This window comes from Cimex lectularius, unplaced genomic scaffold (assembly GCF_000648675.2).
Source record: "Cimex lectularius strain Harlan isolate CLEC.00 unplaced genomic scaffold, Clec_2.1 scaffold155, whole genome shotgun sequence".
NCBI lineage: Eukaryota > Metazoa > Arthropoda > Insecta > Hemiptera > Cimicidae > Cimex > Cimex lectularius.
In genome coordinates this window covers 952,414-980,259 of record NW_019392710.1, presented here as the reverse complement: position 1 = coordinate 980,259, position 27,846 = coordinate 952,414, and the positions used below count along the sequence as shown (strand labels likewise).

The 27,846-nt window shown below is 34.0% G+C and overlaps 1 protein-coding gene across 3 annotated transcripts in view; it reads left to right on the top strand.

The window, feature by feature from the left end:
* LOC106668828 (lachesin-like) overlaps nucleotides 1-27,846 on the top strand; it is a 179,274-nt gene that overhangs the window by 137,022 nt on the left and 14,406 nt on the right. For 2 of the 3 annotated variants that reach the window (XM_014397961.2, XM_024226354.1), the window contains exons 3-5: nucleotides 20,001-20,116; nucleotides 21,017-21,202; nucleotides 21,751-21,940. In XM_014397961.2, the coding sequence (XP_014253447.1) occupies nucleotides 20,001-20,116; nucleotides 21,017-21,202; nucleotides 21,751-21,940 (492 nt within the window). Of the gene's footprint in view, nucleotides 1-12,613; nucleotides 12,766-20,000; nucleotides 20,117-21,016; nucleotides 21,203-21,750; nucleotides 21,941-27,846 lie in introns of those variants that run through there. The other variant, XM_024226355.1, reaches the window with a different exon arrangement.

The following is a 27,846-nucleotide window of genomic DNA, read 5'->3' as shown; positions in this document are numbered from 1 at the left end:
TATTATTAAACAATTTAGTCAATTATATAACAGTTTAGAATTCTATGTAATCATCATCAGCATTTTTTTGAAAAGTCAAGCTAAAATTACTAAAATAAATACGCATTACTTTTGCTCGAAAGATTCTGTGAGAGATGTAGCAAGATATAAAGAGATTTCCACAGAGGCTAATTAATAGCTTGGAGGAAGTACTGTTATCGAACAGTTTACAAAGTGCTTCAAAATAATATTTTTCTCTCTTCAGGCACCATCGCGGCGTAGTTTCTAAGGATGCTATTTTTTGTTTATAGATTTTTTTTTACAATTTAAATGACTTGCTAAGTTTGGTTTATCCGATTAAAAGAAAACAATAAAATAAAAGTGCAGTACATTATAAATAATATTTATTGAAAAATATGCCCGTCGAGTTTCAGATAGCCGTGAAAGGTAAGTATGTGTCGTAATTATTATAAATAGTTACAGCATTATGCATTAAAAAAAGTGTTGTAAAAACTCCAAATGTTCATTTAAAACGATCGGGCTACTGACAAACGATTTAAAGTTGATTATCATAAGATAAGGTTATCTTAAATTTAATATCATAATATACTAAATTTTCATCATAATTAGACAAATTTCCAGTGATAAAAGTGGACTAAAATATTCTAGACCTATCTGTCTCAAAGCCATCTTGTCATTACACACTCTTGCCTAGAACTAGTCACAATACTGAGGAATTTTCCAATTAAATACCCCGGGTTGACTGATGTAGCAAAGGACTGGATAACCAACGTCCAATGCAGCCCGGCCACCGTTCACCCTCGGTCATTTGTCAGCCACCATGGGTAACATACCTACCTAGTGTTTTAATTCACTTCACTCCACGCGTTATCTATTCTCTTTCACAATTTTTTTTCCCTGGAGGACTGTAAAAAAAGCGACTAAACGTTATTAACCTCATTTATTTCCTTCCATGTTCAACAAATTGAATTGATTATATTTTTCCTCACCTCAAACGGTGTTTTTAGCAGAATAGAAAATAATGATAACACTCGGTATAATTAAAAATGCCCTTAAATGTATTGACTTTTATTTAAGAAGGGTATGTATCACGCAATCTATGGTAATCGTGTTCTTCGACAATTTTGGTGTCGCAATTTGTACAAGTTATATTTCAGAACTAACAGCACATCCTACACTAGCACAATCGGGGGATCGGCTAATCTGATGTCTACTATTTCATAACCTCATTTATGGTTAGGATTTACTTCTCTTAGCACGGGGCATTTGATTATAAAGAAAGTTTTCACAATAGAAAAGAAAATTGGAATGGGAAATTTAGGATTAAAAATGGTAAAAGGTAGTCGAAGCAAGATAAAATTCAATTTCATCAAAATATTTCTATCAATCACACTTTTTAACAGATTTAATCTACCAGCCTGCTTCTTTATTTATCTTTGGTTTTAGCAAAACTAATTAATCACGAACAAGAGCTTATTACCTGTATTGACCTTATGACCTTATTGACAGGCTTATGAATTATATTATATTATTTATGAGCTAATTATTATTCATACTTTCTTGAAAAAATTAGTACATTAGTAGTTTATCAACATTATCAACAAAAAAAAATGTTGACCAGAGAATAACAAAACTGGGCCCTGCGGTCCCATGAAATATATTATTTTTATTATTATTTGGAGATCGTGAGATGGGTCTAATGCCAGACCGCATCTCACGATCTCCAAATAATCATTAACTAACGGTCACTAAACACCGAAAAAAAGGCAAAAACAATAAAGAAATACATAATATTTAAAAATATTAAAATATCCCAGTTTCGGTAAAATCGTTACCAGAGATAATTGGTATTTTTAAGAACGAGAGATAAATTTCATTTCCTAAGCTATAACGTCAATGAAAACAAGATATATACGACATTCTTAAACGATTTAAAGGGAACGTTTGACCCTTTATAATTACCATCGCGGTTCTTCTTTTTTATTCTGTTTATAAACTTAACTCTTTTTTTTTTTCAAATTAATTGTTCTCTCACCATTCCCGTTCACGGTGGCTTTTCTGCTCGTCATATCTCCCTCCATTCCAAAGGGTCAGGGTTGGAACGGAAGTGAAAAGAAAAATGATAAATACGGGTGGGCGGTATTGTCCCTTTTCCAGGGTGTTTATGTTGAATTAATGAACTGTTTGGTGTCTGCTAGGCGGAAATTTGTGGCAGGGGGAGCGGTAGAATGAAATGATCTCCTCCAGAGGGCCGGATGATGGATGAATGGCCGTGAAAAACGAGGGCACCGTCGAAAATACCAAGTATTTGACGTAACGGGCCTATTGTGTTCGAATATTGTTAGTTTTAAGAAATAGAAGTGACTCCTCATTATTGTTAAAACTAGAAATTATAATCCAAACAACCAATGTATATAATGTAATATGGTTAGTAATCCCCAGGAGCAGAGATCCCATCTCAACCCCATAAGATACCTCGTCCAGGCTACAGGCCTAAAGTTTGAAAAGAAATTACTGTAGAGGGCAGATTTTAACATTGGGGGGAGTTTGTTACATTCCCTCCTCGGTGAAGACTCTTCTACATTATTCTATACTCGTCAGTAGAGCATTGTCCGCTTTTAATCAAAAAGGTCTTACACGTGGAAAATACAAAGCAAATCAGTATATGCTTTTAGGAGTTCTTTGGGTTTCATAATCTTCGTTGGTTGTCTTTGTTTTTGATTGTTAATAATCAAGTTAATTATTTGCAAATTTATAATAACTAAATAATAATTAAAGTATTTACTTATATTACTAGGCGACAAATTACAGAATGATTTAATATATGTTTGGATAGATTTTAACAAAAATACTATCGTGAGATATCCTCTTGCGTGCTGCAGGGTGTGAATTTGTGTGGCTTGGTGGTTTCCGAATAATTATGGTTCACCTATCCTAAATGCTTTTGTCTTTCAAACGTATTCGCTTATACCCTATCATCAGTGGGTAATTATGTGATTTTTTTTTAAAGATGGTTCCTACTCACATTAAGTTAATATGAGTAGGAACCATCTTTAAAAAAAAAGGATTGAACTCCACACTCATCATTCATAATTTCTAGTAAGGTATTAAGCTCAAAACATGTTTCTTCCTTTGAAGTATGGAGTAAAGTTAACCTTAAGAGTTATTTCTTGTGATATTTCTCAATATGTGGTGATGAACCAGTACCTTCATCGTTACCGATTATTTCGATCTGCCGATACAGATTTATTTATTTTTTATTTTTTGAGATCGTAAGAGGTGGTGGCATTTGCGTGTCGTTATTATCTTAGCCTCTCGGTGTGTTATGTTTGTATATTTTCACTTATATTCATTTTTCGACTTTTTGGTACGTTGTAAGTAGCTTCGTTTTATGAGGGTTCATGATGGTTTTCTGTGAAGATAGTCTGGTAGTTTCATTTTCCATTGTTGTCTACAAATGACCATTTATGTTCATTGCAACTATCTGCGGTTTGCCCAGTGTTGTTTTTTCTACACTTGCATATTACTGTGTTATGCTTTTTTTGTCTAGTAGTCCAGAAAAAATTTTGTCTCAGCAGTTTTCCGCTTGTGTTTGTAGTCTTTAGTGCAGTTTTTTTGCCTAATTTGTTAATAATTTGGCTAATTTGTTCTCACCTTCAACTATGTGTGAGAATGCGGTCCGTTTAATGTCCGTTTTTGAGATGTCATTTGATTTTTGTGGATGTCTCTTTTTTTTCTTTCTTTTTTTTGTAAAAGTATTTCTGAGTATATGACTAGAGTAAGGTTGCCTATCTAGTACGCCTTTTGTCCATTATATTTACAACAGTTACGCATTAATAATAGTAATAGCATGATTACTAGATAATGCGTATATAGGTAAAAGTCACCTTAATATTAATTTTAAGGGACGATCATTTTTTTAACAATCCAGTGGGTTTTATCTCGGTTCATGGATCGTTCGCTCCGAGAGAAACATCGCTGTCAAAAGACGAAACGGGAAAAACGTAAAGTATTAACGCGATTCAGTTATTCATGACAAAAGCACAACTTTGTTTACCGCAGGAAAGAGGGAATAAATCAAGCTCTGTTGTTATCAGACGTCTGATAGCGTATCTGGCCACTTCCTCTAACTCGGTAAATCTAAATATCGAATCCGCTGTCGGGTGCAGGTCTTGTAAACTTTCATAATGTGAACTCGTAATTTTTGGCGCAAAATCAAAATTTCATTTTATATTAAATGATATAGTAATGTGAATTCCCCGAGGTTTTATAAATTCTGGTATGTAATTATATAATTTAATGTCAATACCAAAACTATTTCAATGTACGCCAGTTTTTATTATATTATTTTTCTTTATTTTTTTTCTACTATAATTAATTGTCTTCATAATTTCTGTCTAGCCAGAAAGTTTCATGTAATAATATCATTCATGTTTAAATTAATCAGATTATTAAAATAAATTTGTGAATGAAGAAATGAATCTTAGTACGAAAGGGTCTTAAGCCTCAGCTCGTTGCTACTACTAAAGAAGGAACAACATTCGTTGTAATAATACATATATGACAAGCTTGTATTTAAATTAAATTATGGCGCTGGTTCTTTAAAGAAAAACATTCTGAAGAAGCCAAATATTGAAGTGAAACAAAACTGTCCTCTCACCCCTGTGTTCCTAATCTTTTTAAATGACATTATGACGTTCAACATGGTCTAGATAGTGGAGGATAAAATCCTTTCCTATGCTGACAATATATATGTCAAGTTCATGATACAGATTGATTATTTTCTTTGAGCAGTATACTGCTTTCTAAAACTTGAGGATAAATATGAACACACAAAAACACTAACTAAAATCATGGTACTTTTTCTTTGAGCAGTATACTGCTTTCTAAAACTTGAGGATAAATATGAACACACAAAAACACTAACTAAAATCATGGTACACAGGAACGAAAGTAGGGTAGCGAGGAATAAAAAGTGTTTTTTCCGGAATGCTCGAATAAATATGTTTAATTAGTGTGTCTGAGGCCTGATTTACATGTTCCCAGTAAGGGTGCCAGTTGATCTTGCCCAGTCTCTGGCAAGTAGCGACTGGGAAGGCGAAAACACCTTGTTTCCAGGGGCGCAATGTCTCCTTGCCAGTGAAACTAAAATGTTTGATTTGCTTCAAGAAATCTTCAGTTTTTTGTTCTCTAAAGTAATAAAGTATTGTTAAAATAGTTTCTGATGCTCCCATCGCTTTATTATAAAACATCCAACCTCGTACCCGCGTCCTTTTCCCTTTACTTCTCTTCCCTTCTTGTATTCTTGTAAAAGTTCTTCAGACACAACTGATGTATACATATAAACAAGAAGCCAAACTGATGTATTTTTGAAACACTTGTCTATGTGCATACAATATTTTAGTCTGTAAACTAAAACTGTAACTGTCGCACGAGGAGAGGACAGCTGTCAGCTGTTTTGAATACTACTTGCGCAATGTAAACGAATATTACAAGTTAATTGCCCGTAGCTGGCACAAGTCAAAAAGTGTACCTCAAGTTCCAATCCAATTACTAGTACCGTGTAAACAGCTACTTCGCTAGTGTTGAGGTAAATAACTCAATTGGCATGCAACAGCTGGCAACGTGTAAATCAGGCTTAAATGTAATCAGGGTATTCACTATGACACGGTATTCTTTGTGGTAAATAATTATATAAATTTTTGTTCGAAACTAAGAGTATTTAAATTTTTTTAGCAGAGCCATAGCTTGTTATGGTGCCCAGGTTTGGAATTCTACTGTTACGCTTTGGAAAGATTGTTTCGGTTGTTCTTCAACATATTTTAAATTATTTATACTTTTAATTAAAGGTCTCGGTTGAGATGAAAATCAAGAGTCACGAGCGAAATTCGAACCCAAGACCTTCTGCAAAATTAATACGGTCAATTATGGCAACTAAATACATATATGAATTATTTAAATTGGCATAGGCGAAAAATGCTAAGTTCTTGTTTGTTTCGTTTTGCTCGGCAGGAAATATTGTGTGACTACTCATAAACCCTGTTTGACAATAGAATGGGGGGATCTAAAACCAAATTGATGGGTAAGGATGGTTTTGTAATAGTTGAATATTGGTTCTTTTAATGAGGAAGTGTTCGAACATTTTAATAAGAATTGGAATAAGGCTTATAGCTCTGTTTGAGAATACAATGGTTCGCTGGAGAATTTGTTAGGTTTGTCAAGTGGGGTTATTATAGAACGTTTCCTCTTGATAGGGAAGTGTCTCGGTCGAATTATTACAATAAAAATATGTGTGGTGATTAGTGGCCTTAATCGATAATTGTTCAGAAATTGTGAGATGATTAGAGGAGTAGAAATGTAAATATATCGGTAATACTATTTTTTTACTGCCTCCACATTAAAAAAATATATTGTTTTTTAACGAAAAGACTTTCTGGAGTATTTTAAATAAAAGCTGTGTAACTAAACGTGTAATCGATTAAACATTCAACTGGCATTCCCTGGAGGTTAAAATTGTAGTTAACCTGCTTGAGAGAGTTCTGTTAGGACGGAAACCGAGAGATAAGCTGGGCCTGTCTGTAGGGCCTTCTTCGTCCCCAGGCGGAGGAGAAGGCAATTGTTTTGGTTAATAACCGACGGGTTATCAAAGGCTGTGCTTACACACACGCGGAAGATTTTGTCGGGGTAATTAACAGGATAATGACGACTTAGTTAACCAATACATTGTAAGATCCTCCTGGACTCCAGGAGATACCCTTTCACCTCTTCTTAGTCTCCCAAGAGGTATTTGACGACAGATATCAAGTTTACTCAATGTCACATAATTCATAACGGTTTATAATATATATAATAACTGCTTTTCATTTGCTACTATAATTTTTAGCAAGTTAAATATTAGTTTGTAAACCCAAAAATATATTCAATGTTTGTGTTCTACAGTACGAAGTTGCCGATATTTTTTTTTTGTTTATTTTGTGATTACACAAAGGTTTTGTTCACAATTTAATATAGAAATATTTTTTAGAAATTGAACATCATATTTTTATAAAAACTGGTCATTTAGTCAGCATGTTCCACCTAGGTTCAGAAAAATTAATTACAAACTGTTAAGATAGTGATTATTTAATAAAAATATTAATATAATTATATCATTATCGTAATTGCTATGGCAGATTAATAACTGTAATGCATATTTACTTCTTGTGCAGCATTACGAAGTTACAGGCACATTTTTCATTCAGGAATTATTTATAGTCCAGGAAGAATTTCGATTTTTTGTCGTCTTTAGGTTAAGAGAAAATGTATGGCGTTTATGTTAACTTCACTGTTAACTGTGTTAACTGTTCACTTTCTAAATAACAGTCATTTAAATCAGCAAAATAATAAGAAACTACCTGGATAATCAGTGGTTAAAAGAAGCAGAATTTATACTAAAAATTATGATTACATACACCTATTATTCGCAAAAAAATACAAAAAGAAAAGAGCGGAAGCGATACCAAAACCAAATGACAAACAACTTACGAGAACGTGAAATAATTTCATGATACCAGATCATCAGAAGAGAAAAAACATGGGGATTTCCCAATCCAGTGTGCCGTGTGTTCAAAAAATCAAATGGGCTAAATGGTTAATAGGCTTATGCTGCTGTTTGTTTATATATAATAAGCACAAAACCGAAGAGGAAATGGTGTAAGAAGTGGCTCATGAACAGAAGCCGTAATACCATCACTTTGATGCAAGAACCCGCTGATTGGAGGAACTATTTAATTGTCCACCAATTTCCATAAACATGGTAAACATTTATACAATTCAATAACCTCAACAATAAAATCTCGATTGGATGTCATTGCGGTAGCCGAGTGGTTAGCATGAGAGACTCTCACGCCGCGGTCGTGGGTTCGATTCCCACCGTCGCCTCTGGCGCTTTTTCACAATAACCCTCCCAAATTTGAACACATAAATATGAATTTTCACATGGCTAATATGCATAGTTCATAACGCAAAAAAAAAAAAAAAACTTCGTGTGTCGTGCCGGTCTTCCAAAGAAAGCCTTGCGTAAACCACCCAAGGTATGTAAATTGCAATGGGCCGCACCATCCAAGATCGAGTGCATGCCCAGAATTCACAAGAATGACATATCTACACAGAAAACGAACACTTTGAGCCCTGAAGATGGTCACTAAGCACCACACATTTACACACGTTTTTTATCTTTGTTTTATGTACAACTAATCGCACTTTAAATCTCGATGTCAATAAAGTTTTTTTTTCCAGTTTTTCCTCCAATACCCTTCATATTCTTTTCATACAAATCGAAGAAAGTCAAGAACCAGGCAATAAACAATACACAGATAACTCGTTTTATAATTTGCTTATGTTCAAAATGGAAAATAGCAGAAAAGAAACTGCAATCAGAAAATAACAAGAGTTCGAATCTTTATAATGTGAAACCTATCTTAACGGACCATTTTTGTAATCCTCGGAAAAAAAAGGATTTCTGTGTAGTTCAAATCCGTATATAAGAAACCCCTCAGTACTGGTCGCGACATGGCCGTCAGTCCCCATCAGAGTAATTCACCCCGATGGAATGGACGTACATAATAAAAAACATTAAATTTTCATGTGAAAAAATATTTGTTACGACTAGGGGGGCATCACCGAAGACTTTTTTCATTGCCCACTCATCCACTCGCGATTTTTTTTTTTTTTACTACGGTTCGCAACAGCAGAGGTCATATCAATCCTTGGGGTTCCGATGTTTTTGAAAAAGAAATCCCATTTGTAAGTATGTCTGGTTCGAATCCAAAAGATAATAGGCGCGAGCTGCCGTGGGGGCGGCCAGGTGGTTGGCGATTGAAACTCCCGCTAGTTTTTTATTATCATATTTTTTAAATAAGTAAAAAAGAGCAACTTCAAATAAATAAACTCAAAAACCTCCGCGCCTCTCGATTTTTGGTAGGATCGCTAGAAAAAATAATTTGTACACTACTCCAACGCCTCGTCAAAAACAATGTTTTCTACGCATTTTTCTTTCAATTTTCATTATATTTTAATCCCCATTTGAGTCATACACTTCGACAAGGACAACTGTCAATGTGTAAATATTGTATTTTTTGAATTTATAATTAAACCTGTTTTCTCGAAAATTTGTCCTTGAGACTTGTTTATTGTCATAGCAAATGCTAGACAGAGTGGGAATTGCAACCGTTTCAAAACAAAGGGCATTTCGGTATTTCCTTTTGTGCCTACATAAACTATATTATGGATATTTGTAATTAAATATTAATTTTAATTAAATTAACCGATATATTCTTGTTAGTTGGATAAAACAAAACAAAAGCAAACGAATTTTAATCCTCGTTTTTATGGTATGTCTACCACCAGTTACCAGTTCATATTTTCATATAAATTCATCAGACGTACATGAATTTGTAAAGTGAAAACCAATAAAATCTAAAATATTCGAAGTGTAACTTGTACAAAACTTTTTTCCATGTCTTTATCATTTTTTTTAATAATTTAAAAGGCGATTGTTTTCAGCATAAAAAATCCTTCAAAACGATGTGTCAGTATGTATTTGCAATTTGAAGTTGAATAAAGGTAAAAATTTGAAACTAAACTAAAAAATATTAAACACGTTTTTTTTTAAATTTATTTATTTATTTTATTTATTTATTTTATTTATTTATTTTTTTGACAATGACGTTGGTTTAAGAGAAATTAAGCCGGGCCATCTAAAAAGGAGACTCTGAATAATTAGGGAAGGATTTAGTAAAGCGAAGTAACTAAAGAATCGAAAATATTCTGATCTTTGATCAACCTAACGAAGAAGAATAATTGTTTTAAATATCTCGCAATTGGTACGTTAGAGTTACCTAATAGAGGACGAGAGAGATGATTGAAAAGGGCATTGGACAGAGTAGACCTAATTCACAAGAGAAAGCCTAACTCCTTGTAATTGCTCTCTGGCTGTTTCGTTCCCCTTACGCCCTTTGTCCTTCAAGGCCTATCCAGAGCTCTTCCTCCCTGCATAGTGGAGGGATAGAATGGAAAGGGCACTCTACTACTCGAAGGATTACCTCGTTTCCATGGCTATTAGCTTTATCAACCAAGAGATTGGCTAACTACTATCTCTACAGCTTTTACCAGTTGGACAATTTCTCTAAGTTTATTTAAGCAGCCTCTGTACTCAGACCTGACGCGAAGAGTAATCAGAAGTTTTATTATTACCTGAAAAAAAAATCAAAATTTCAAAATGGACGTAACCGTGATATTCATGATTGGAGCGGCCCGTTGCATATTTATGAAAAACTACCAACAACAGTAGTTTTAAGGTGATATTCCTTTTACTATGAACTACAACAATGAACTGTGCACTAAATTTAATAATTTGAAACTATGTTTATCAACGTTTATCTGTGGTTTATGATTTCAATAAATTTACTAAGTAAATCTTTTGATGATTGCTGATTTAATGTCGTAGGAATTGCTTGTGGAAAAGTCGCAAAGTGACAAAGTTCCCTCATGCTTACTCCTTATTTATTATCACAGGGAGGGTCTTGGTATCACTTTTGTTTTTATCGTCTTGGAACATTATACTATGGTAGAATTGGATAACTGTCCACCAAGGAGATTGAATTTTTTATAACGGGAATTAATTAGTCCATCTTCAAGCGGGATGTAATTGTGGACGCATAAAAGCATTTACTATTTTAAGAACAATTTTGGATGAGGAATGGAGATATAGGGAATATTTAGCCCAACCATACGGTGGAACAAAGGCTTCATTGATATTCAACCTTTCATGTCATGTCCAGACATGTTTTATCCTTTTCATGTAGTAGTTTGTTTTCAATACCTAATATGTTTTTACCATGTAGTTCAGTTGTTTGTCGTGGATAGTAGGTAATAATTGATTCTTGCTTATAATTGTCCTACTGTTAAGTTCTTTTGACAACCACCATATTTCTTTAATACAGGAGATAATTGATTAATAATAATAATAAAAATAAATGTATAATAAATAAAACTGGACTTAAATTCAAACGCGAAATTAACATTTCTTCTTTTTTTTAAACATGGATAATACATAAAATACATACATATTAATAACTTTTTATCGTGTCGGGTCCGTATACAATTTACTCAATACGTACGTACATAGAATTACATAGTCACTAAAGAAGCATATTATAACGCTATTATTTTAATAATTTATAATTCGGAATAGATATGAGCGAAAATCATATCTTTGATGTTAATTCTTCAAAACAGACAGAAACCGGTTTTGTCGACCAAGCTGAAAGAAACCCCTTTGATTTCAGCCGACGCCCTGATGTCGCCGATCTCTGTCAAAGCAGTTTAGTGATAGGACAAATCGCTAAGGAAGCCCCATTTCACACATTGGAACACAAAAGCGTTGATCAAATACCGTTCTCTTTCTCTAACTTCTTATAATTTATAACAAATAAATCTGGTCTTTTTTGTCTTTGAGTGTATATGTATATATTGATGTAGTATTACTAATCCTTTTACACTAATTAAATTAAAAGTAAACTAAGTCAATCCTTTCCAGACCCAGACTTGTCGAGTGAGTTAATTGGTTTTAAAAATTGTTGTATTTGGTGAAAAAATAAACTTGTGTAAAAAATTAACTTTTTTTCTTTTCTTAAAAGGTTTTAAGACAAGGAGATATCGCCCTGCTCAGGCAGACGCTTTGGCCAACGACGGACTTAGCCATTGTTATATCCTGCCTTCTACCATTCACAATGGTCTTCAGCGGTTTAGGGCCACCGGGAGAGAAGGTAGTGGTCGACCTCGATGTACGACAGCTAGAAACGATCATTTTATTGCTCTTATCGTACTATGGAGCCGTTATTTAACGGCTTCCTTGATAAGTTGTGCACTCTAAACGGTCCGTAATACAAGGGTGGACTCTAAGGCATCGTAAGAATAGCATAGCCATCCCACATCAATTCTCTAATTCTCTACTATGTGAGGCATCGTGTAGAAAAGCGACTTAAGCAAACAACATCTCACTTGGACACTTGAACAATGGAGTGCTTTCTCTTCAGAGATGAGTGTTAGTTTTTGGTTGCAATCAGATGACCGGGACCGTGTGTGGAGAACGCTTTGCTCAATGTGCCGTATGCGAGTCAAAGCTTTTTCAAAAGCAGTGAGTTATGGTATGGGGTGGAATCAACGTCCATTTCCGTATCGAATTAATTATCATACAGAATGGATCTTTATTTGCACTTAAGGTAAATTGAGGTAATTCTTCTAGAAGCTGTAGTCCCAAATGCTCCATTTATCGAAAACAACTTCTTGTTAAACCTTGACAATGCTTGACCGCATGTACCTCGAGTTGTCACCCATTACTTAAAGGATGTAGGGATACCACAATGAATTGGCCCCACACGTACTCCTGACATGAATCATATAGAACACTCATGGAATGATAAAGAGACGGATTAGATATCGTTCGTCGTTGAAAAGCTTAAAACCGTTCTTGTCGAAAAATAGGGTTCAGTTTGCTATGAAACTCAATCGACTTCTCAAAGGTTTTTAGCTCGCCTCGCATCGATCTGTTGTTAGTGATAACAAACCATCAAATTTGCTGTTCAGTAGAACCAGTTTCGGACTCACGACGGTAGATCTCTATTAGGTATTCCACACAGTTCCAGGCTTCCTTGGGTTCCATACGTTTGCAGCTCGATTCCTTGTCAACAGTCCACTCACATCCCGAACGTCTGAAGAAATTATGTAATATGTAATAATTCATAAGAAAGTATGACATGTATTGAAGCTCGTTATGATTCTTTCTCTAATCACTTAAGCATATACTAAAACATGTTCCCCCGCTCTGTGTGAACCGATATATATATATATATATATCCACCCAACATGGAAAAATTATAGACTTTTTAACGACATTATATTAGATCATAGCTGCTTGTGAGACTTGACGCCTTTATAATAGAATAATATTTACTATATATTGATTATTTTATTTTCGACATTGATGCCCAGTTGCAGTTAATATTGTACATTTGAGAATGTAAAACGCTTTTAGAATTCTCATCTCAAAAAGAACATTTATATTTTGCGAAATTTGCGATTAATTCCGTTTGTCCGACCTTCTCTCAAAATTTTCTATTCTAATACCTAAGTTCCAGAGTTTTAAGGCAATGTGTCGCTCGATGGTATGCTATGCTTACCAAGTTTTGATGGTATCAGCGTTTCGATTTAGTCGAATCGTTTCTGCCTTTTTGTTTGATTTTGGTTCGTACACTTAAAACACTGTAGTTAAATAACAGATTAATATACTAACGGCTACGTTAAAAAAAAAAACATTGTAATTAAAGATTACATAACCTCACCAACAAAATCCACAATTATAACTACCTTTTTTTTAATTATGAGGAGAAGACATGTGGGTATTTCGGAACAGTATTTACTTGAACTGCGTTAGAGCATAAAACGAACCTGTCGGCTGAGAGGATTACAGCGTGGATCGTGGATCGGCATAAAAATCTTTTACTCCAATGAATATTAACACCACGTACGAATCGTTCCGATTTAGCAATCGTCCACTCGCCTCTTCAAACTGAAATAGCCACCGCATTGTTCTGTACTAAAAACCAGTTTATATCTTATTTACACTTTAACCACATCAGGCTTGGAATAAAAAAAAAAATAATTGAATTTGTAATTTATGTATTGAAATTTGATATTCATAGTTCGCACAAACGTTCGTGCACATTCCTAATACGATTTCTATAAGCGAATTTTCATAGGTTAGTTTTAGTAACCTCAAATACTTATGATTTCTATTTTTCTTCATCAAATAACGATCAACTCCCAAACTTACTCGATTCATTTATAAAATAAATTCACTTCCTTTAGAGGAAAATACTTTTTTATAGAAATTTTCAACAATAGTGACTTAATTTCTTAATAATTTGCGTGCATTGTTTTATCATTAGTGCGATTCTAAGATTCATGAAAAATTATACGCAGTAGCTATTAATGGGAATTTAATTGCTATTGTTAAAGTTATATATGTAACAATGATAAAATGGTTTTGAATAGTGATCACTGTAACTAGTACATATCTGAAAGAGTCATGCGGGGTGAAATTTTAGGCCTATTTCTGTTTTTCTGTTGAATAGTGGACTATAAATAGTAGTATATAGTAGACTGACCATTCGACTACCACGGCCTTCCAAAATATACATAAAAATTAATTCTGTTTCTGACAGCTTACAATTTCAACGTGCCTTAGTAAAATTTAATAAATGATGTTTAACAAATACTATACTTTTTAATTTACCGAAAAATATTAGCTATGACTTTTCAATACAATAAAATCTTTAAAAAATTTAACTGTGCTATATTTTGTTCGCTCCTAATTGGACCTGAAACTGTTAAAGATCTTGGCATCATTATTGACAGTTGATTAACTTTCATACACACATTGCTAAAGCAAATGAAACTTTAGGGTTTATTACACGTAATACTAAACACTAATTTAATCATTATTCGGAAATCGTGAGATGCGGTCTGGTGTGACGTAGGTTCAGAAAAACATTTTCTTTGTCGTGCCAACTTTTCGATCTTTATTGAGCCCTGAAGATGATCTAAATAAAGATCGAAACGTTGGCACGATAAAGAAAATGTTTTTCTGAAGCCTACGTCACACCAGACCGCATCTCACGATTTCCGAATAATCATAGACTGACGGTCACTAATCACCACACACTAATTAATCACTAAATTGATTTCCATGATGATACAGGCACTTAAAATTTTATATACTTCCACTATAAGACCAATATTTGATTAATGTTCACCTCTTTAGGCACCTTTTCAACCCATTCATATCAGTCGCATAGAAGCAGTTCCGAAAAGATTTTAAAACCTGATCCGGTATGTACAGTGATACGCCTTATGTGAGTAATTGAAATTGACAACCATTTTTTACATTACTGACGGAAATTCTTTGATTTCATATTCATATACTATATAACTTATTACATTCCTTAACTGATTGTTACCTAATTAACTTTCTGTTCCATCTTATCATTCAAAAAATCAAATAACACTCCATTGATTGCTATTGAAATTCAGTATTATACCAAGAACCACAAATACGTCGCCCTTTCAAAACGTAGATATATTTAATATAAATTTAAGCAATTTGTATCATTTTAAATCGTGTATTATTATAGATTTGATGCAAATTTCAAATTGTTTTGTTTTTATTGTAAATATTTTTAAATTTATATATAGCTAAAAACTTTATATTTTTATTTTATACAATTGTAATTGAAAAATCGTTAAATAAATAATGCAAAAATATCTATAAAAGTGAAGCTTTACCATTTCCGGATTGCAAGTGTGTCCTGATAATTACCTGATGGTTAATATAATTATTTTTTAACTTATTTATTATTTTATTATTATTTTTTGGCATTAGCATATATGGCTTTATCGAAATAAAAATTTCTCCGATCAAATCCCTTCTTACAGCCAATTAATGGAATTTGTTGTCAATCGAGTTTGTATTTTGGAACTGTCGGACTGTAGAACGGCCAACTATTCGGTGCAACTCAAAGACTAAATCCCAAGACGTATCCTCGCCTAAAGTTAAAGATGCAACACGGCTTCCTCACAATTACAAGTTTTTGTTTGTCCGTATTGCGAAGGTACATATTACACCTTTTATTCAATTGGATACGTTTTGGAAAGTTTACGGAGATTACAAATATATTTTTTACGCACTAACCAGAGTTATTTCAATTGTTTGGGGAATGGGACCGCGGCTTCCGACTAGATTTTGCCATGCTGGTGTTCTGTTCAAATACGGCACATCCTGTTTTAAGGTGTGTTTTGTAATTAGAAACCAAGTTATTTTAAGCTTTAAAAAATAATGTAGTTCTCGTACAAAACCCCACAATATTCCTAAATCCAACCCCAGATATGCATCTTGATTAATTTATGCTAACGATGTTAAATCGGCTGTTGTATTTCGCTGTTTTGAATCCTGAAATTGACATAATTCGTTGCTTTTTTTTCCTTTGCCGGCATAAAAATGCATTCATAACACAGGTTATGAATATGATTGAAACAAAGAACAGAATAAACAGAAAAACAGACACCGATGTGCGAATAAATATACGACAGTTTAGAGGTAGAGATAAGAGAGTTAAGGTGTGAATAAACTGGTGAGTCTCTGGTCAGAAATTTCTCCCGGGAAACCTGCATAAGATGTTAGCAAGGTATTGTGAAGGATGGTAGGTTGTATTAGACTAGTTTGGAAGGTTTGTTAGAGGCATTGTGTAAGCAAGGCTTTATCTAAGGGATTTCAGCCCTATTGAATAGGAAGAGCGAGGTTATTCTCCAATCAATCACTGCGGGTTTGACTTTTAAATTATACGAATATCTTTGCACGGACAGGGTAAGAACACTTGTCGAATAGTACGTTGAAAATTAATTTGGTAATCAAAACATTTTTCTATTTACGAGATATATCGAGTTCTCAATACATGGATACAAACTTTTTATGAATTTAATTTTAACTTAATTTGAGGATAGAAAAACATTTTGGAAAAATCAACCCAAAATTTCCGTTTTGTCTACATATTAAACTTGTTTCTATAAAAACCCTATTAATGAAACTAATTTGTAAAAAATGCATTAAAACAATAAGAAGAAGAAACCTACTTTTACATAATTATCTCATAGTACTATTTTTTATTTTTTTTATTCATTTTATTGCAGTTCAAACGCGTCAAATGAACCAAAACTGAACAGTCAAGAGCACAAAAAACATACGAATTTACAATTTAAAACCTTAAGATTACATAAAATTAATAGAATTACAATTAGATAATTACTGTAATAGATAACAATAAAACTTGAGTGCAATTTTATGTTATGTGTACGCAAAATAAATGACTAAAAAAATTTAAATTATGCAGTTATTAATATGGTAATTTTGTGATGAACTCAATGTAAAATACGGTGTAAAAATTACAATTAATTAGAAAATCTATGATAAGGGATAAATCGACGAGCATCCGCGGATAAACTAAGCGCATAGATCCTCCAAGAATGCCACGCCGCCTTTATGGTTCTGCTACTGCTTTACACTCTGATATGAATAAAAGTTGTTGAGGGGAGTCTAAGCTGACTCATATAACCGAAACTGGGGATCCCTAAGAAGGATTTGATGTGACACTTCTTCTTGGAACTTTTTGCATTGAAGGTTCCCATAGTAAAAACATATTGAGCCATGTGATTAAATGAGGATTTCCCCATTTTCTATTTAAATCATAATATATTTTTAACGAAGAAATACAATTTAAATTATATGTGGTTCATGCAGCAAATAATGATCATTTAAATAGTAAAAATGTAATCACGATCATTGTGAAAATGTAACTCAAATAAATATATAAAAGTTTTACGGAAGTAGTGGATAGATAATTCAGCCCTCGACGTGAAATGAGCCAATTGTACATTTTGTAAAAAAAAGTAATTCAAATAAATAATATAAAAGTTTTACGGAAGTAGTGGATAGATAGTTCAGCCCTCGGCTATGGATGAAGGGGTCTCTTTTGCTAAGAACAGGGATTTACAAAGCAAACAATAGGATTAAAGGAGAGTTTACGCTTGGAATGTTCTGAACCTAGGGAGTCTGAAAGGAAGGGATAATTCTCAGGGATTCAGACTGGAGGTCCGTGCAGGTTGGTTGAGCGAGGATCAACTTGTCAAGGTACTCCAAAGGATATTAAACCGAGATGATATCCAGGAGACAGCCTGACTGACAGTTGAACGATCCTTTTATATTATGGCATTAATACCTTGTCATCTTTTAATAACCATTAAACTGGAGTTAGTTATGGTCGAAGGTTGGTTTCTTGGTGAAGAATATGATAAATATCACCTCACAAAAGAATACTGTGATGCAGTGTTACATTGAGCACATACTGAGGTTTTCAACTACGTAAATTAAAATTTTCAATGACAATATAAAGCAATGCATATAATACAATAATAATGCTTTATTTTTTGTATATTCTAAAGTTATGAGAGTAGAATTTTGTTTAGACGTCAGTGTTATGCAAGGGCAACAAAGATCAATAGATGGTCTGGCCAAAAATTTAGCGAAGTTTGGACAAGGTTGGCAATCATTAAGAAGAACATTGAATGACGTTTTTTGTAGGTTTACATATATTGTTTTAGAAAAGTTGAGAAACTCAGTCATATTACTATAGACATTAGCTGTGGGTATACATTATAGGTATGTAAGGAAGAGGAAGGTTAATAAAATGAGGACGTTGTATGGACTCTGAATATAAAGAGAACGAAAAAAATTCAAGTATAATGGATGGGTTCTCGATTGAATTTTGGGTCAAGATCAGTGTGGATATAGAATCGGCTGAATTGCTAGTATGTATATTTAATAAGCTATTTAGTTGATGATATTTTCCTCAAACATGTGGTACAGGTCTTATAGTGGCTTCTGAAAGAGATAAATAGTTTAAATGGCTAAAGAGGAGTTACATTGTACCAACGTTAAGTAAAGTGTACATGAAAATTTTGCAGGACAGGTTAAAAGAATTTAGATCTAATAATTACAACTGATATCATGTTTATATTAGACACAATTGTTAAGTATGATATCTGCATTAGAATGGGGAACTTGTTTCTAGCTTTTATCAACATGGAAACGCCTTCGAAAGAGTAAGTAGAAATATTTTATGGTGAATGGGCGTTTATAAAACATAATTAATGCAATTTTTAAAATAAACAAACATGTCAAGATAAATATAAAAACGAGGGATAATTTGCTTTTGGAGTTCATTCAAATGGACGAGAAATTACACAATCGCACTAACCGGAGGTAGACAAGTGCTGTAAACTTTCACCTATAAGCTTAAACAACCAGCGCAACTCTGACTGTTGAAGCCCTTCAAAATTGTTATTCCGGAAATCAAAGGAAGCTGGTGAAATCTGTAGTTTCTTGTAGATGAATCAATGCTTTGACACGTGCTTAAATATCATTACGTTGTTTTTCGTTAATTTTACTTAAAGCGACAGACAAGTACTCAAGCCACTCACAAATATTTTCTACGGAAAAAGAAACGATTGAATTGAACTTTCAAACAAAGACTTATAATGGATGAACCAATAGATATTTGACAGAATTATATGCAGTGCAGTAATTTTTGAAGATTTAAGGTGTGGTGATATCAGTACTTTTACGACAGAGGAGAGTTAAAGCTTGAGGGTATAGGCAATGACAAATCAGCAGTTTCATGTATTCAATGTACATACCATTTCAATGTATATAAAAGTTGTTAGGAGTACTAGAGGGACTAAATATGATGATGTTTCTTATGAAATTTCTTTTTCTAATGCCTCGAATACAAATTACATTTAGCAATCAGACCGCGGTATTACCTCGTTAAAACTATTAACACACTGATAAACTAATTAGCTGGTAGTTTAAATGTCGTTTAAGTCCTTGTTTGTGTAATCCTTGTTGAATTTACAGAGAGACTCCATTATAATACTGTATTGTTTTTTCTTTTTTCTGAGGGAATTTTATCATCTTTGTTTTCTTTTGGATATGTTTCTGTATGTTGAACACTCTTCTCCTAAAGTGTTGGGTTCATTGTTTTCACTTCAGTGCATGTGCACACGCACACACACACACACACACACACACAACCGTATACTATAGAATCCCTAGCTCTAAAACATGTAAAACAAATACAGTTTGAGAATAGTAGAAATAGAGTTTTTAACTTTACAAAACGGGAATGTTATTTAAAGTTTATAGCCTAGGTTTCACCTTGCTTATAAGCTAAGAATTAAGTTTAAAATATTGGCAATTGCGCGTGAAAATGGCCAACGTTTTTATTTTAAACGAATAAGTACATTTGGTATTATTTTACATGAAAATTAGCATTTTATTATTGTTTCAGGACAAGTGCCAATGGAATATGAGCCTGAATTTTTAGAAAATTTGGAAAATCATACTGTCACGCAGGGAAGGGACGTCAGCTTTACTTGTGTCGTCAACCACTTAGGATCGTACAAGGTGAGGATAAATGCTTACTTTAATTCAAACAATTTACTAACTTTATCTAAATTAATTTTCTTAGCAACGATGTTACTTAATCAGCCAGCTCTCTTTCTCTTTCTCTCTCTCACACTCTCACACTCTCTCACTCTCTCTCTCACACACACTCTCTCTCTCTCTCTCTCTCTCTCTCTCTCTCTCTCTCTCTCTCTCTCGCTCTCTCTCTTTCTCTCTCCCTCCCTCCCCCTCTCCCTCTTCCTCTCTCTCTCGCCCTCTCAACTCATTCTCCTTGTACCCCTACTTCTCTTTACTAACTTATCACCGTCAAAAAAATTTTCTCTACTATTTATTAGATTGAATTCGTTATAACCTTTTCCAACATGAAATCATGGAACTGCTTATTTATTCAAAGGAACATGGAACCACTATCTGGGATCCATGGCTACACTTGATAACAGGATGAATGTGGTGGAAAATCGATAACGCACATAGCGATCGTCTTAAATTTTTGTACAAGAAATTCCATCCAATTTAAGGAAAATAAAAAACACAGCTCGGAATGAAATATGAATACTTGCAGTAATAGTATAAAACACTTTTTCAACACATTGAAATAATAAATTAACTATACTTTAAAAGCAGTTATCAATTATCTCGTATGCAATCAATGCATTAACATTAAAAGTAGTAATAATTATTAAAGTCAGTAGCCTATATCTATGCAGTGTTCCTTATTCCTTTAGCCATTTCATAAAGCTTCGTTATCAGCCTAACTTCTGAGTTTTCGGAGTTTGGTTCTGTCTAATTAGTAATACTAATCAACCTTACATAATCTAAGGGGGAGGTGATTTTAAAGTTGCATCGATCGCTAATAAATTTACGTTTTTAATACATGATCTTTACGTGTTTCGTTTGCAGGTGGCATGGATTAAATCCGACTCGAAAGCAATTCTCGCCATACATACACATCTCGTTGCTCACAACAATAGACTTTCGGTGACTCATAATGGCCACAACACATGGAAGTTGAAGGTTTCCAATGTACAAAAAAACGATTCTGGAACATACATGTGTCAGATTAACACAGACCCAATGCGAAGTCAGGTAAAAGATAACTATATAGGCATATATTTTATTCGCCTTTTTTTCTACAAACCTGCGTTTTTTATTATTTGTTTAAATTGTCATTTTGTAACTTACTACAATAAAGTCAAGCTCGCTAACTCACAATAACAATTTTGAAAAATTATTTAAAATGGTGCAGGCAAATTGAAAAGTAAATGCGCCTGTTCGTTAGACGATTTACGAGATTTTTGTCATTGTTTTTGCCACTCGGGATCGCGGTTGGTAATTGGTCAGCATCTGGAACAAGTTGCCGGCGCCAGACGGGAAGATACCCCAGGACTAGCCACTTTTAATTATACAGTTGTCTCTGAGTGTGCCGCTAACCACATCCCTCTGATGTACTGTAATCGACGCAACATTGCTTTTGTCTTTGTGACAGTCCTGGGAGCAGAGGCGCTCGCCCCTGATCAGCCCTTCGTTGTAATTCTTATTTTCGTGTATATTACGTTACTATTAATTAATTAAACTGTTGTTTATCTGAATAACAAAATTGCGATGCCACAATTCTAAAAAGAAATATTTTCTAGATGGGTCATCTCGAGGTTGTGATTCCCCCAGATGTCCTAAATGAAGACGGTGGGGACGATCACGTTACCACGGAAGGGGGTAGCATAAGACTGAGATGCAGAGCCACTGGGATTCCAGAGCCCAAAGTTACTTGGCGGAGGGAAGATTCGAGGAATATCATCATCCGCCACGATGGATCTTCAAAAGAAGGTGCTTGCCTATGCCAAACCTTTCTTTTTTTTAACTCAATTAATATTTTGTAAATAAAAAAATTCTCCAGAAAGGTAAAGAAAAGTCTTCGAGTTAAATTTCAATTTTGTGTGAAAATGTAAGCTTCTACCTTTTAAGTAGAAATCTTAAGTAATGCTTCCTAATGTTTAACTCAGTTTGGAATCGCCCCGCTCATGCCTTTTATTAAGCTACCAACCCAAAACCTCTTCGCCAGGTCGCGAAATGTTATTATCAGCTAGTTAGCTAATATCTTCCATATTCTATGCTGTTGTTTAGGGATGGTTAGCTAAAATCTTCCATATTCTATGCTGTTGTTGTGCTCAGGATTGTCTCTCTCCATAGTGAAATTATACATTGATGACGAGATAATATGAATGAAGATACGGTAATATATGGCGTTTACCCGTTTTTGGAATCTATTAGGACACAAGGGCATTAACTATCCTGATGAGCCGTTAGATTGTTTATTTGTTTTTATAATCATATTACAATATTTACAATATGTATTACTAAAAATGCATTAAATCCCCAGTAAATGTATGTTAAGAAAACAGTGTGAAGAAATGTTTGGATTGATATCATTATAACCGTTCCAGTATTCTTACTCCTGCATGTTTCGTAAGACAGTGCCGTTATCATTGTTTATAGAATTTGTTTCTTTAAAAATCAGAAAGAAAAAATGAGAAAGAAATTACATGGTGGTGTCGCATGCCAAAAGAAGTAAGGTTAGGGGGCTTATGTTTTGTTATGCGTTTAGTTTGTTGTCAGCATTAATAATTTCATTAATTGATGAATCCAAACGAAGTTGTTTTTAACATGGCCATTTTGGTTCAGCTACGAATTTTGCTTACTCATATAAAATCCAGAGAATATCAGGAGAATAAAAAGATAGGAAGAGTTTATCAGACCGATATGAGGGTAATCAGTCGGTTCATTCGAAGGGAATACATCAAGTTGTAGCAGGGAAACGACCACTCTCCTCCTTAGTGTAAGTGGTACAAGCCCCTCACTAAAGTCGCTACCGAGCATGTAATTATTCTATTTTCGCGAAACGTTCCCGTATACTAATCACCATGAAACATTTTATATGTTTTGGTTTATTTCAAAAGTAAAAATCTGTGGAAGTATGAAAATATTTTTATGAGTAATGAGAAATAACACCCACCCTCCTACCAGCCTTAAGTTAGCACTCCCCCTTCCCCTCTTATTCAGTAATTACACAGTTTTGCTCTAAAAGGATCCACCCGTCCCATCTCTATGCATGCGAATTACCCCATTACGACCGCCTACCCCTCTTTTACCGTTCTGCCCGGATTTGATTTTATTGCTTACTTAAGAAGACGAGAGAAGGGAAAGAAGATGTGCAGTAGTCATAATTATTTGTATCTTTAAAAACAGTGGATAGCTGTATCTCTAAATATTAACCGTGGTTTGGGTGGGATCATTCAGCCAGAAAGAATTATATGTTTCGTCACCTTTTTTCAAAAGTAAAAATCTCTAAAAGGATGAAAATTTTTATTAGTAATTTTAGTATTAGTAATAATCATTATTTTTACACAAAGTGTCGAAGTGTTTAGCTCCTGTTTCAGTGTCTGTAACATTTTTTTTTCAACAAAGGTATTTTAACTACGCCCTCGGGGTACGGGTGTTTCTGAAAAAATGACCATCTGTAAGTATGTCGGGTTGGAATGCAGGGCCGCTGGATTCGAACTCGGGACCTTCACCTTACAGTGACGAGCGCAGTGTCAACGCCTTAACCGTTGCTGCCACTGACGCCCCCATTAGTTTTCCAGTTTTTATCGTTCTTAGCCTTTCTCTAATCCATTGGGATGTGGTGTGATCTTGTTCTCGAGAGAAGCCTTCATTGATTCATATGATCTCTTTCAGTGACGCACAGATTCCCATTATAATGTCTTCCAATGTCTCCTTCAGGTCACTGGTTAGCTGTTACAGAGCAGTTTCAGTTGATCCTCCTGTCGTGTATGAATGTTGACAGTGACGAAGTGGTTTATCTGTCAACATTGTCATTCTGATATTTTATCACCACCCCCGTCAGTGGCCTCAACAGCTTGTTGACACGTCGCTCATCACATTTAACGCTATAAGATAAAGGTCCCTGGTTGGAATGCAGGGTCGCTGGATTCGAATTCGACATACAGATGGGCCTTTTTAACAAACCAACAAATATATATATTGATCTGTAGGATTTGAGTACTGTTTGTCCGAGAGAGTCTTTCTTATATCCTTGGTATAAGTTGATCCTATGTTTAGGATTTCCAGTTTTTCTTTCGTATAAAATTCTAAGAGTGCCTCGTTTAATGTTGATCAGTGCTCCCCCAGGCTTCGCTATGTGCGTTAGCATAACATCCTATGAGTAGGGGAAGATTCTTCCTGCTGCAGTAGTCTGACAATCCCCGTAGTTCCTCTGGAGGCCTTAGGTTGCTGCTGCTGTTTAACTGCTTCTAGTTTCTTCCAAACTGTTAATGTTTCTATTTTGATGGGGACTACATCTCTTGACATGAAATTGAATTGTGCGGAGGTTTTTCATCCCACAATACCCTTCCATATTGTAAGGCAAACCTTTGATTTGCCCTTTCCGCAGCAAGAGGTGAGACTTGCCGTTGATACTGTCCAAGTACCTTTGGATGTTTAGCTGGGCCGTCAAGTCTTCCATGTTATTATTTTTTGATATCTCCTTGCCTAATCTTGATCTTCCAGATTAGCCTGGTCAATATACCTCTCAGCGTTTTGTAGGTAGTAACCTCTGAAGAAGTTAGCTCCTTTTAATCGATGTATCGAGGGGGGGTTATTAGGGGTGGGAGAGGAGGATTTCTCTCCTTTTGGTGTATCATACTCCAACTCCCTTCGTCAAACCTTTGCAGGTATCCTTCCGAGATGTCATCTAAGCCCCTCCGTCTTTACTCTTCTTTCCTCAATGCAACCCTTCATTTTGCTTTTACTGGAGAGGGCTAGACCATCTTGACAGTCTATAACTATCATTCCGAGGGGGCGTCGGTGGCCGCAGCGGTTAGGCGTTGACACGGCGCTCATCACTGTAAGATAAAGGTCCCGGGTTCGAACCCGACATACATACAAATGGGCTTTTTTTCAAAAACACAGGCACCCTGAGGGTTTATATGACCTCTGCTGTTGCGAACCCTCGTTAAAAAAATAAATTTAAAAAAACTATCATTCCTGGTATGAAGTGTGTTCTTCTATCTACAGTTTGGCTTCCTATCCTTTCGCAACTTCGTCTATGAGGGTTTTCTCTAGATGCGTCAGCTCTGTTTAGAGCTGAGCCAATTTATCATTAATATTAAGGCAGTCCTTTATGCAACAGTATCGGTTAAACTCCATCTCATTCCTGATTATTTAAATGGGAGGAGTACCTTAATTTTATCTGATTATACCATTACAACGCCAGAAGATGCCAACAGACAAAGACGACACATTCCTTTCACATTTGACGACAAAAATATAAAAGGGACCTGACTGAACAGAACAACACATCATCTGATCTGGTACAAATCTGAAACATGAAAGACAAAACCAGCCGTCTAGATGATTCAAGATGATGAAAAAAATCAATGTTTCCAATTAATCCTCTGGAAAGTAAAAATTCTGCCAGTTGTTAACAGATTTTAGCGAATCATATTTTTACATTAAATTTTGGTCGAGCAGAAAATAAATTTTATCATTTTAATTTTAATTAAATTGAGACTCGTTAGCACATAGTATAAAACGGCTTAAATTTTTTTTAAGTTTCTTGTCATTTATTGTATTAAAACTTTTAAATTAGTAAGAAGTAAGTAAGAATTTTAATTTTAAACTATCTGGACTTTATGAGCTGCTCATTACAGCTCAAAATGGGAGTAAAACAACAAGAACGGATCGTTGTGAGGTTAGTACCTTAAATTAACTCAACTTACAGATGAATGACACAAGGTTTTTGGGAGAAAAAGACCTTGTCCACAAATTGCTAACTGGGGCCCGAGGAAAGTGCAATGTATCCAGACTACTATGAGTAATTCAATCCCTATAAGCAATCAATTTCAACAATTTTCTGACACTGAGATGGCAAATACAGATAATACCGAAACAAAAGATAGGAAACCCACACCGATTTCCATTAAAAATTAATGAATAATGAATCCTCATTCACTTATAACAATTTTAGAAAACATAGGAGGCGTCAATTCCTTCATTATAAAAAACACCATTACCAAACAAAATTATATTAAAATTCTCTACCCCCCACAGTATTAATAGTGCAAGAATTAAGCGACAAAGGATATAAAATAGTTAATGACATTAACGCTCTATCACTGTTTAAACTACCATTGAACTCGTTTTTTGTACACGTAGACCGAAACACATGCACTGAAAAACTATGATATCACGACGCTTTTATACACCAAAATAAAAATTGAAGAACCTTTTAAGCGTAGAGAAATAATAATATATATTTTACGGAATTAATCCAATTTAAAAAAATATTTAAATATAGAAATATACAGAAATCGTGAGATGCCGTCAGGTGTGATATAGGTTTCAGAAAAACATTTTCTTTATCGTGCCAACGTTTCGATCTTTATGATATCATCTTCAGGGCCTGGTATTGTTTGAGAAATTGATTGTTTAAACATTGTTTAAATTTACCAAACACATGTAGGAAGTGGAAAAAAGTTAATTTATACAATGAAAAAAAAATTTTTTTATATTCAATCAAAGTATTTCAATCAAGTGTTCAATACTTTGATTGAATATAAATTTTTTTTTGCATTGTATAAATTTACTTTTTTCCACATCCTACATGTGTATGGTAAATTTAAACAATGTTTGTAAATTCCAGGCCCTGAAGATGATATCAATAAAGATTGAAACGTTGGCACGATAAAGAAAATGTTTTTCTGAAATCTACATCACACCAGACCGCATCTCACGATTTCTCAATAATCATCGACTAACGGTCACTAATCACCACACATAGAAATAAACAATATAAAAAATATAACAATATAAAAGCAAAATTAAGAAAACAAATGGAAAATTACTTAAGTATTAACAATATTTAAGTAATAAATATCTTAAAAGAACATTTCTTAAAATGTACCTAAAAATATAAATTTTTAAATTGTAAATGTAAAATAATATTATATAAATAATATTAGAAAACAGTATCATAAAAACATGTTGATTAAGTAATGAAAAACCAGAGTATTCTGTGCTATTGTAATTTAGATTAATTATATTCAGTAAATATTTCAATTAGAAAAAAAATGGAAATATACAGGTACAGAAATGCAAGTATTGGTATAGAAATAATGAAAGATAATTTAACTTAAAATATACATAATAATTCAAAATTTAACATGTCTGCACATTTGTCTGTGGAATAAAGAAAAAGAAGAATTAAAAATTGTAAGATTTGGAAAGTTATTGGCTTAGGAATCATTCTGTCACTAGGAGTATTTTTACTACAATTAGCAGAATGGTAAAAATATGAAAAAGTCAAGTAGCTCGGTACAAAAAAGTTAATTTAACTAAGTAAAAAAGGACGGTCAATACAATAGTTAATTATTTTGTAAAGAGTTAAATTAAAGCGCGAACTCTAAGTGTCTCTGGGAGAAAGAAGTAAAGTGAAGTACTGTTCAAATTGTCTATAGTCAGTAAAAGTTACTCCTATTTTGTAGGCAAGAATTCTGAGAAATTGAAATTGTAACGATTGAAGTTTATAAATATGTTTTGTAGTGTAGGCATTCCAGACAGCTGAACAGTATTCAAGCACTGATCTACAAGTGATATGTAAAGAATGACTATGGCATTTGGGATGAGATCAGAAGTGTAACTGGATAAAAACTCAGCATTTTTAAACTAGAGGATTT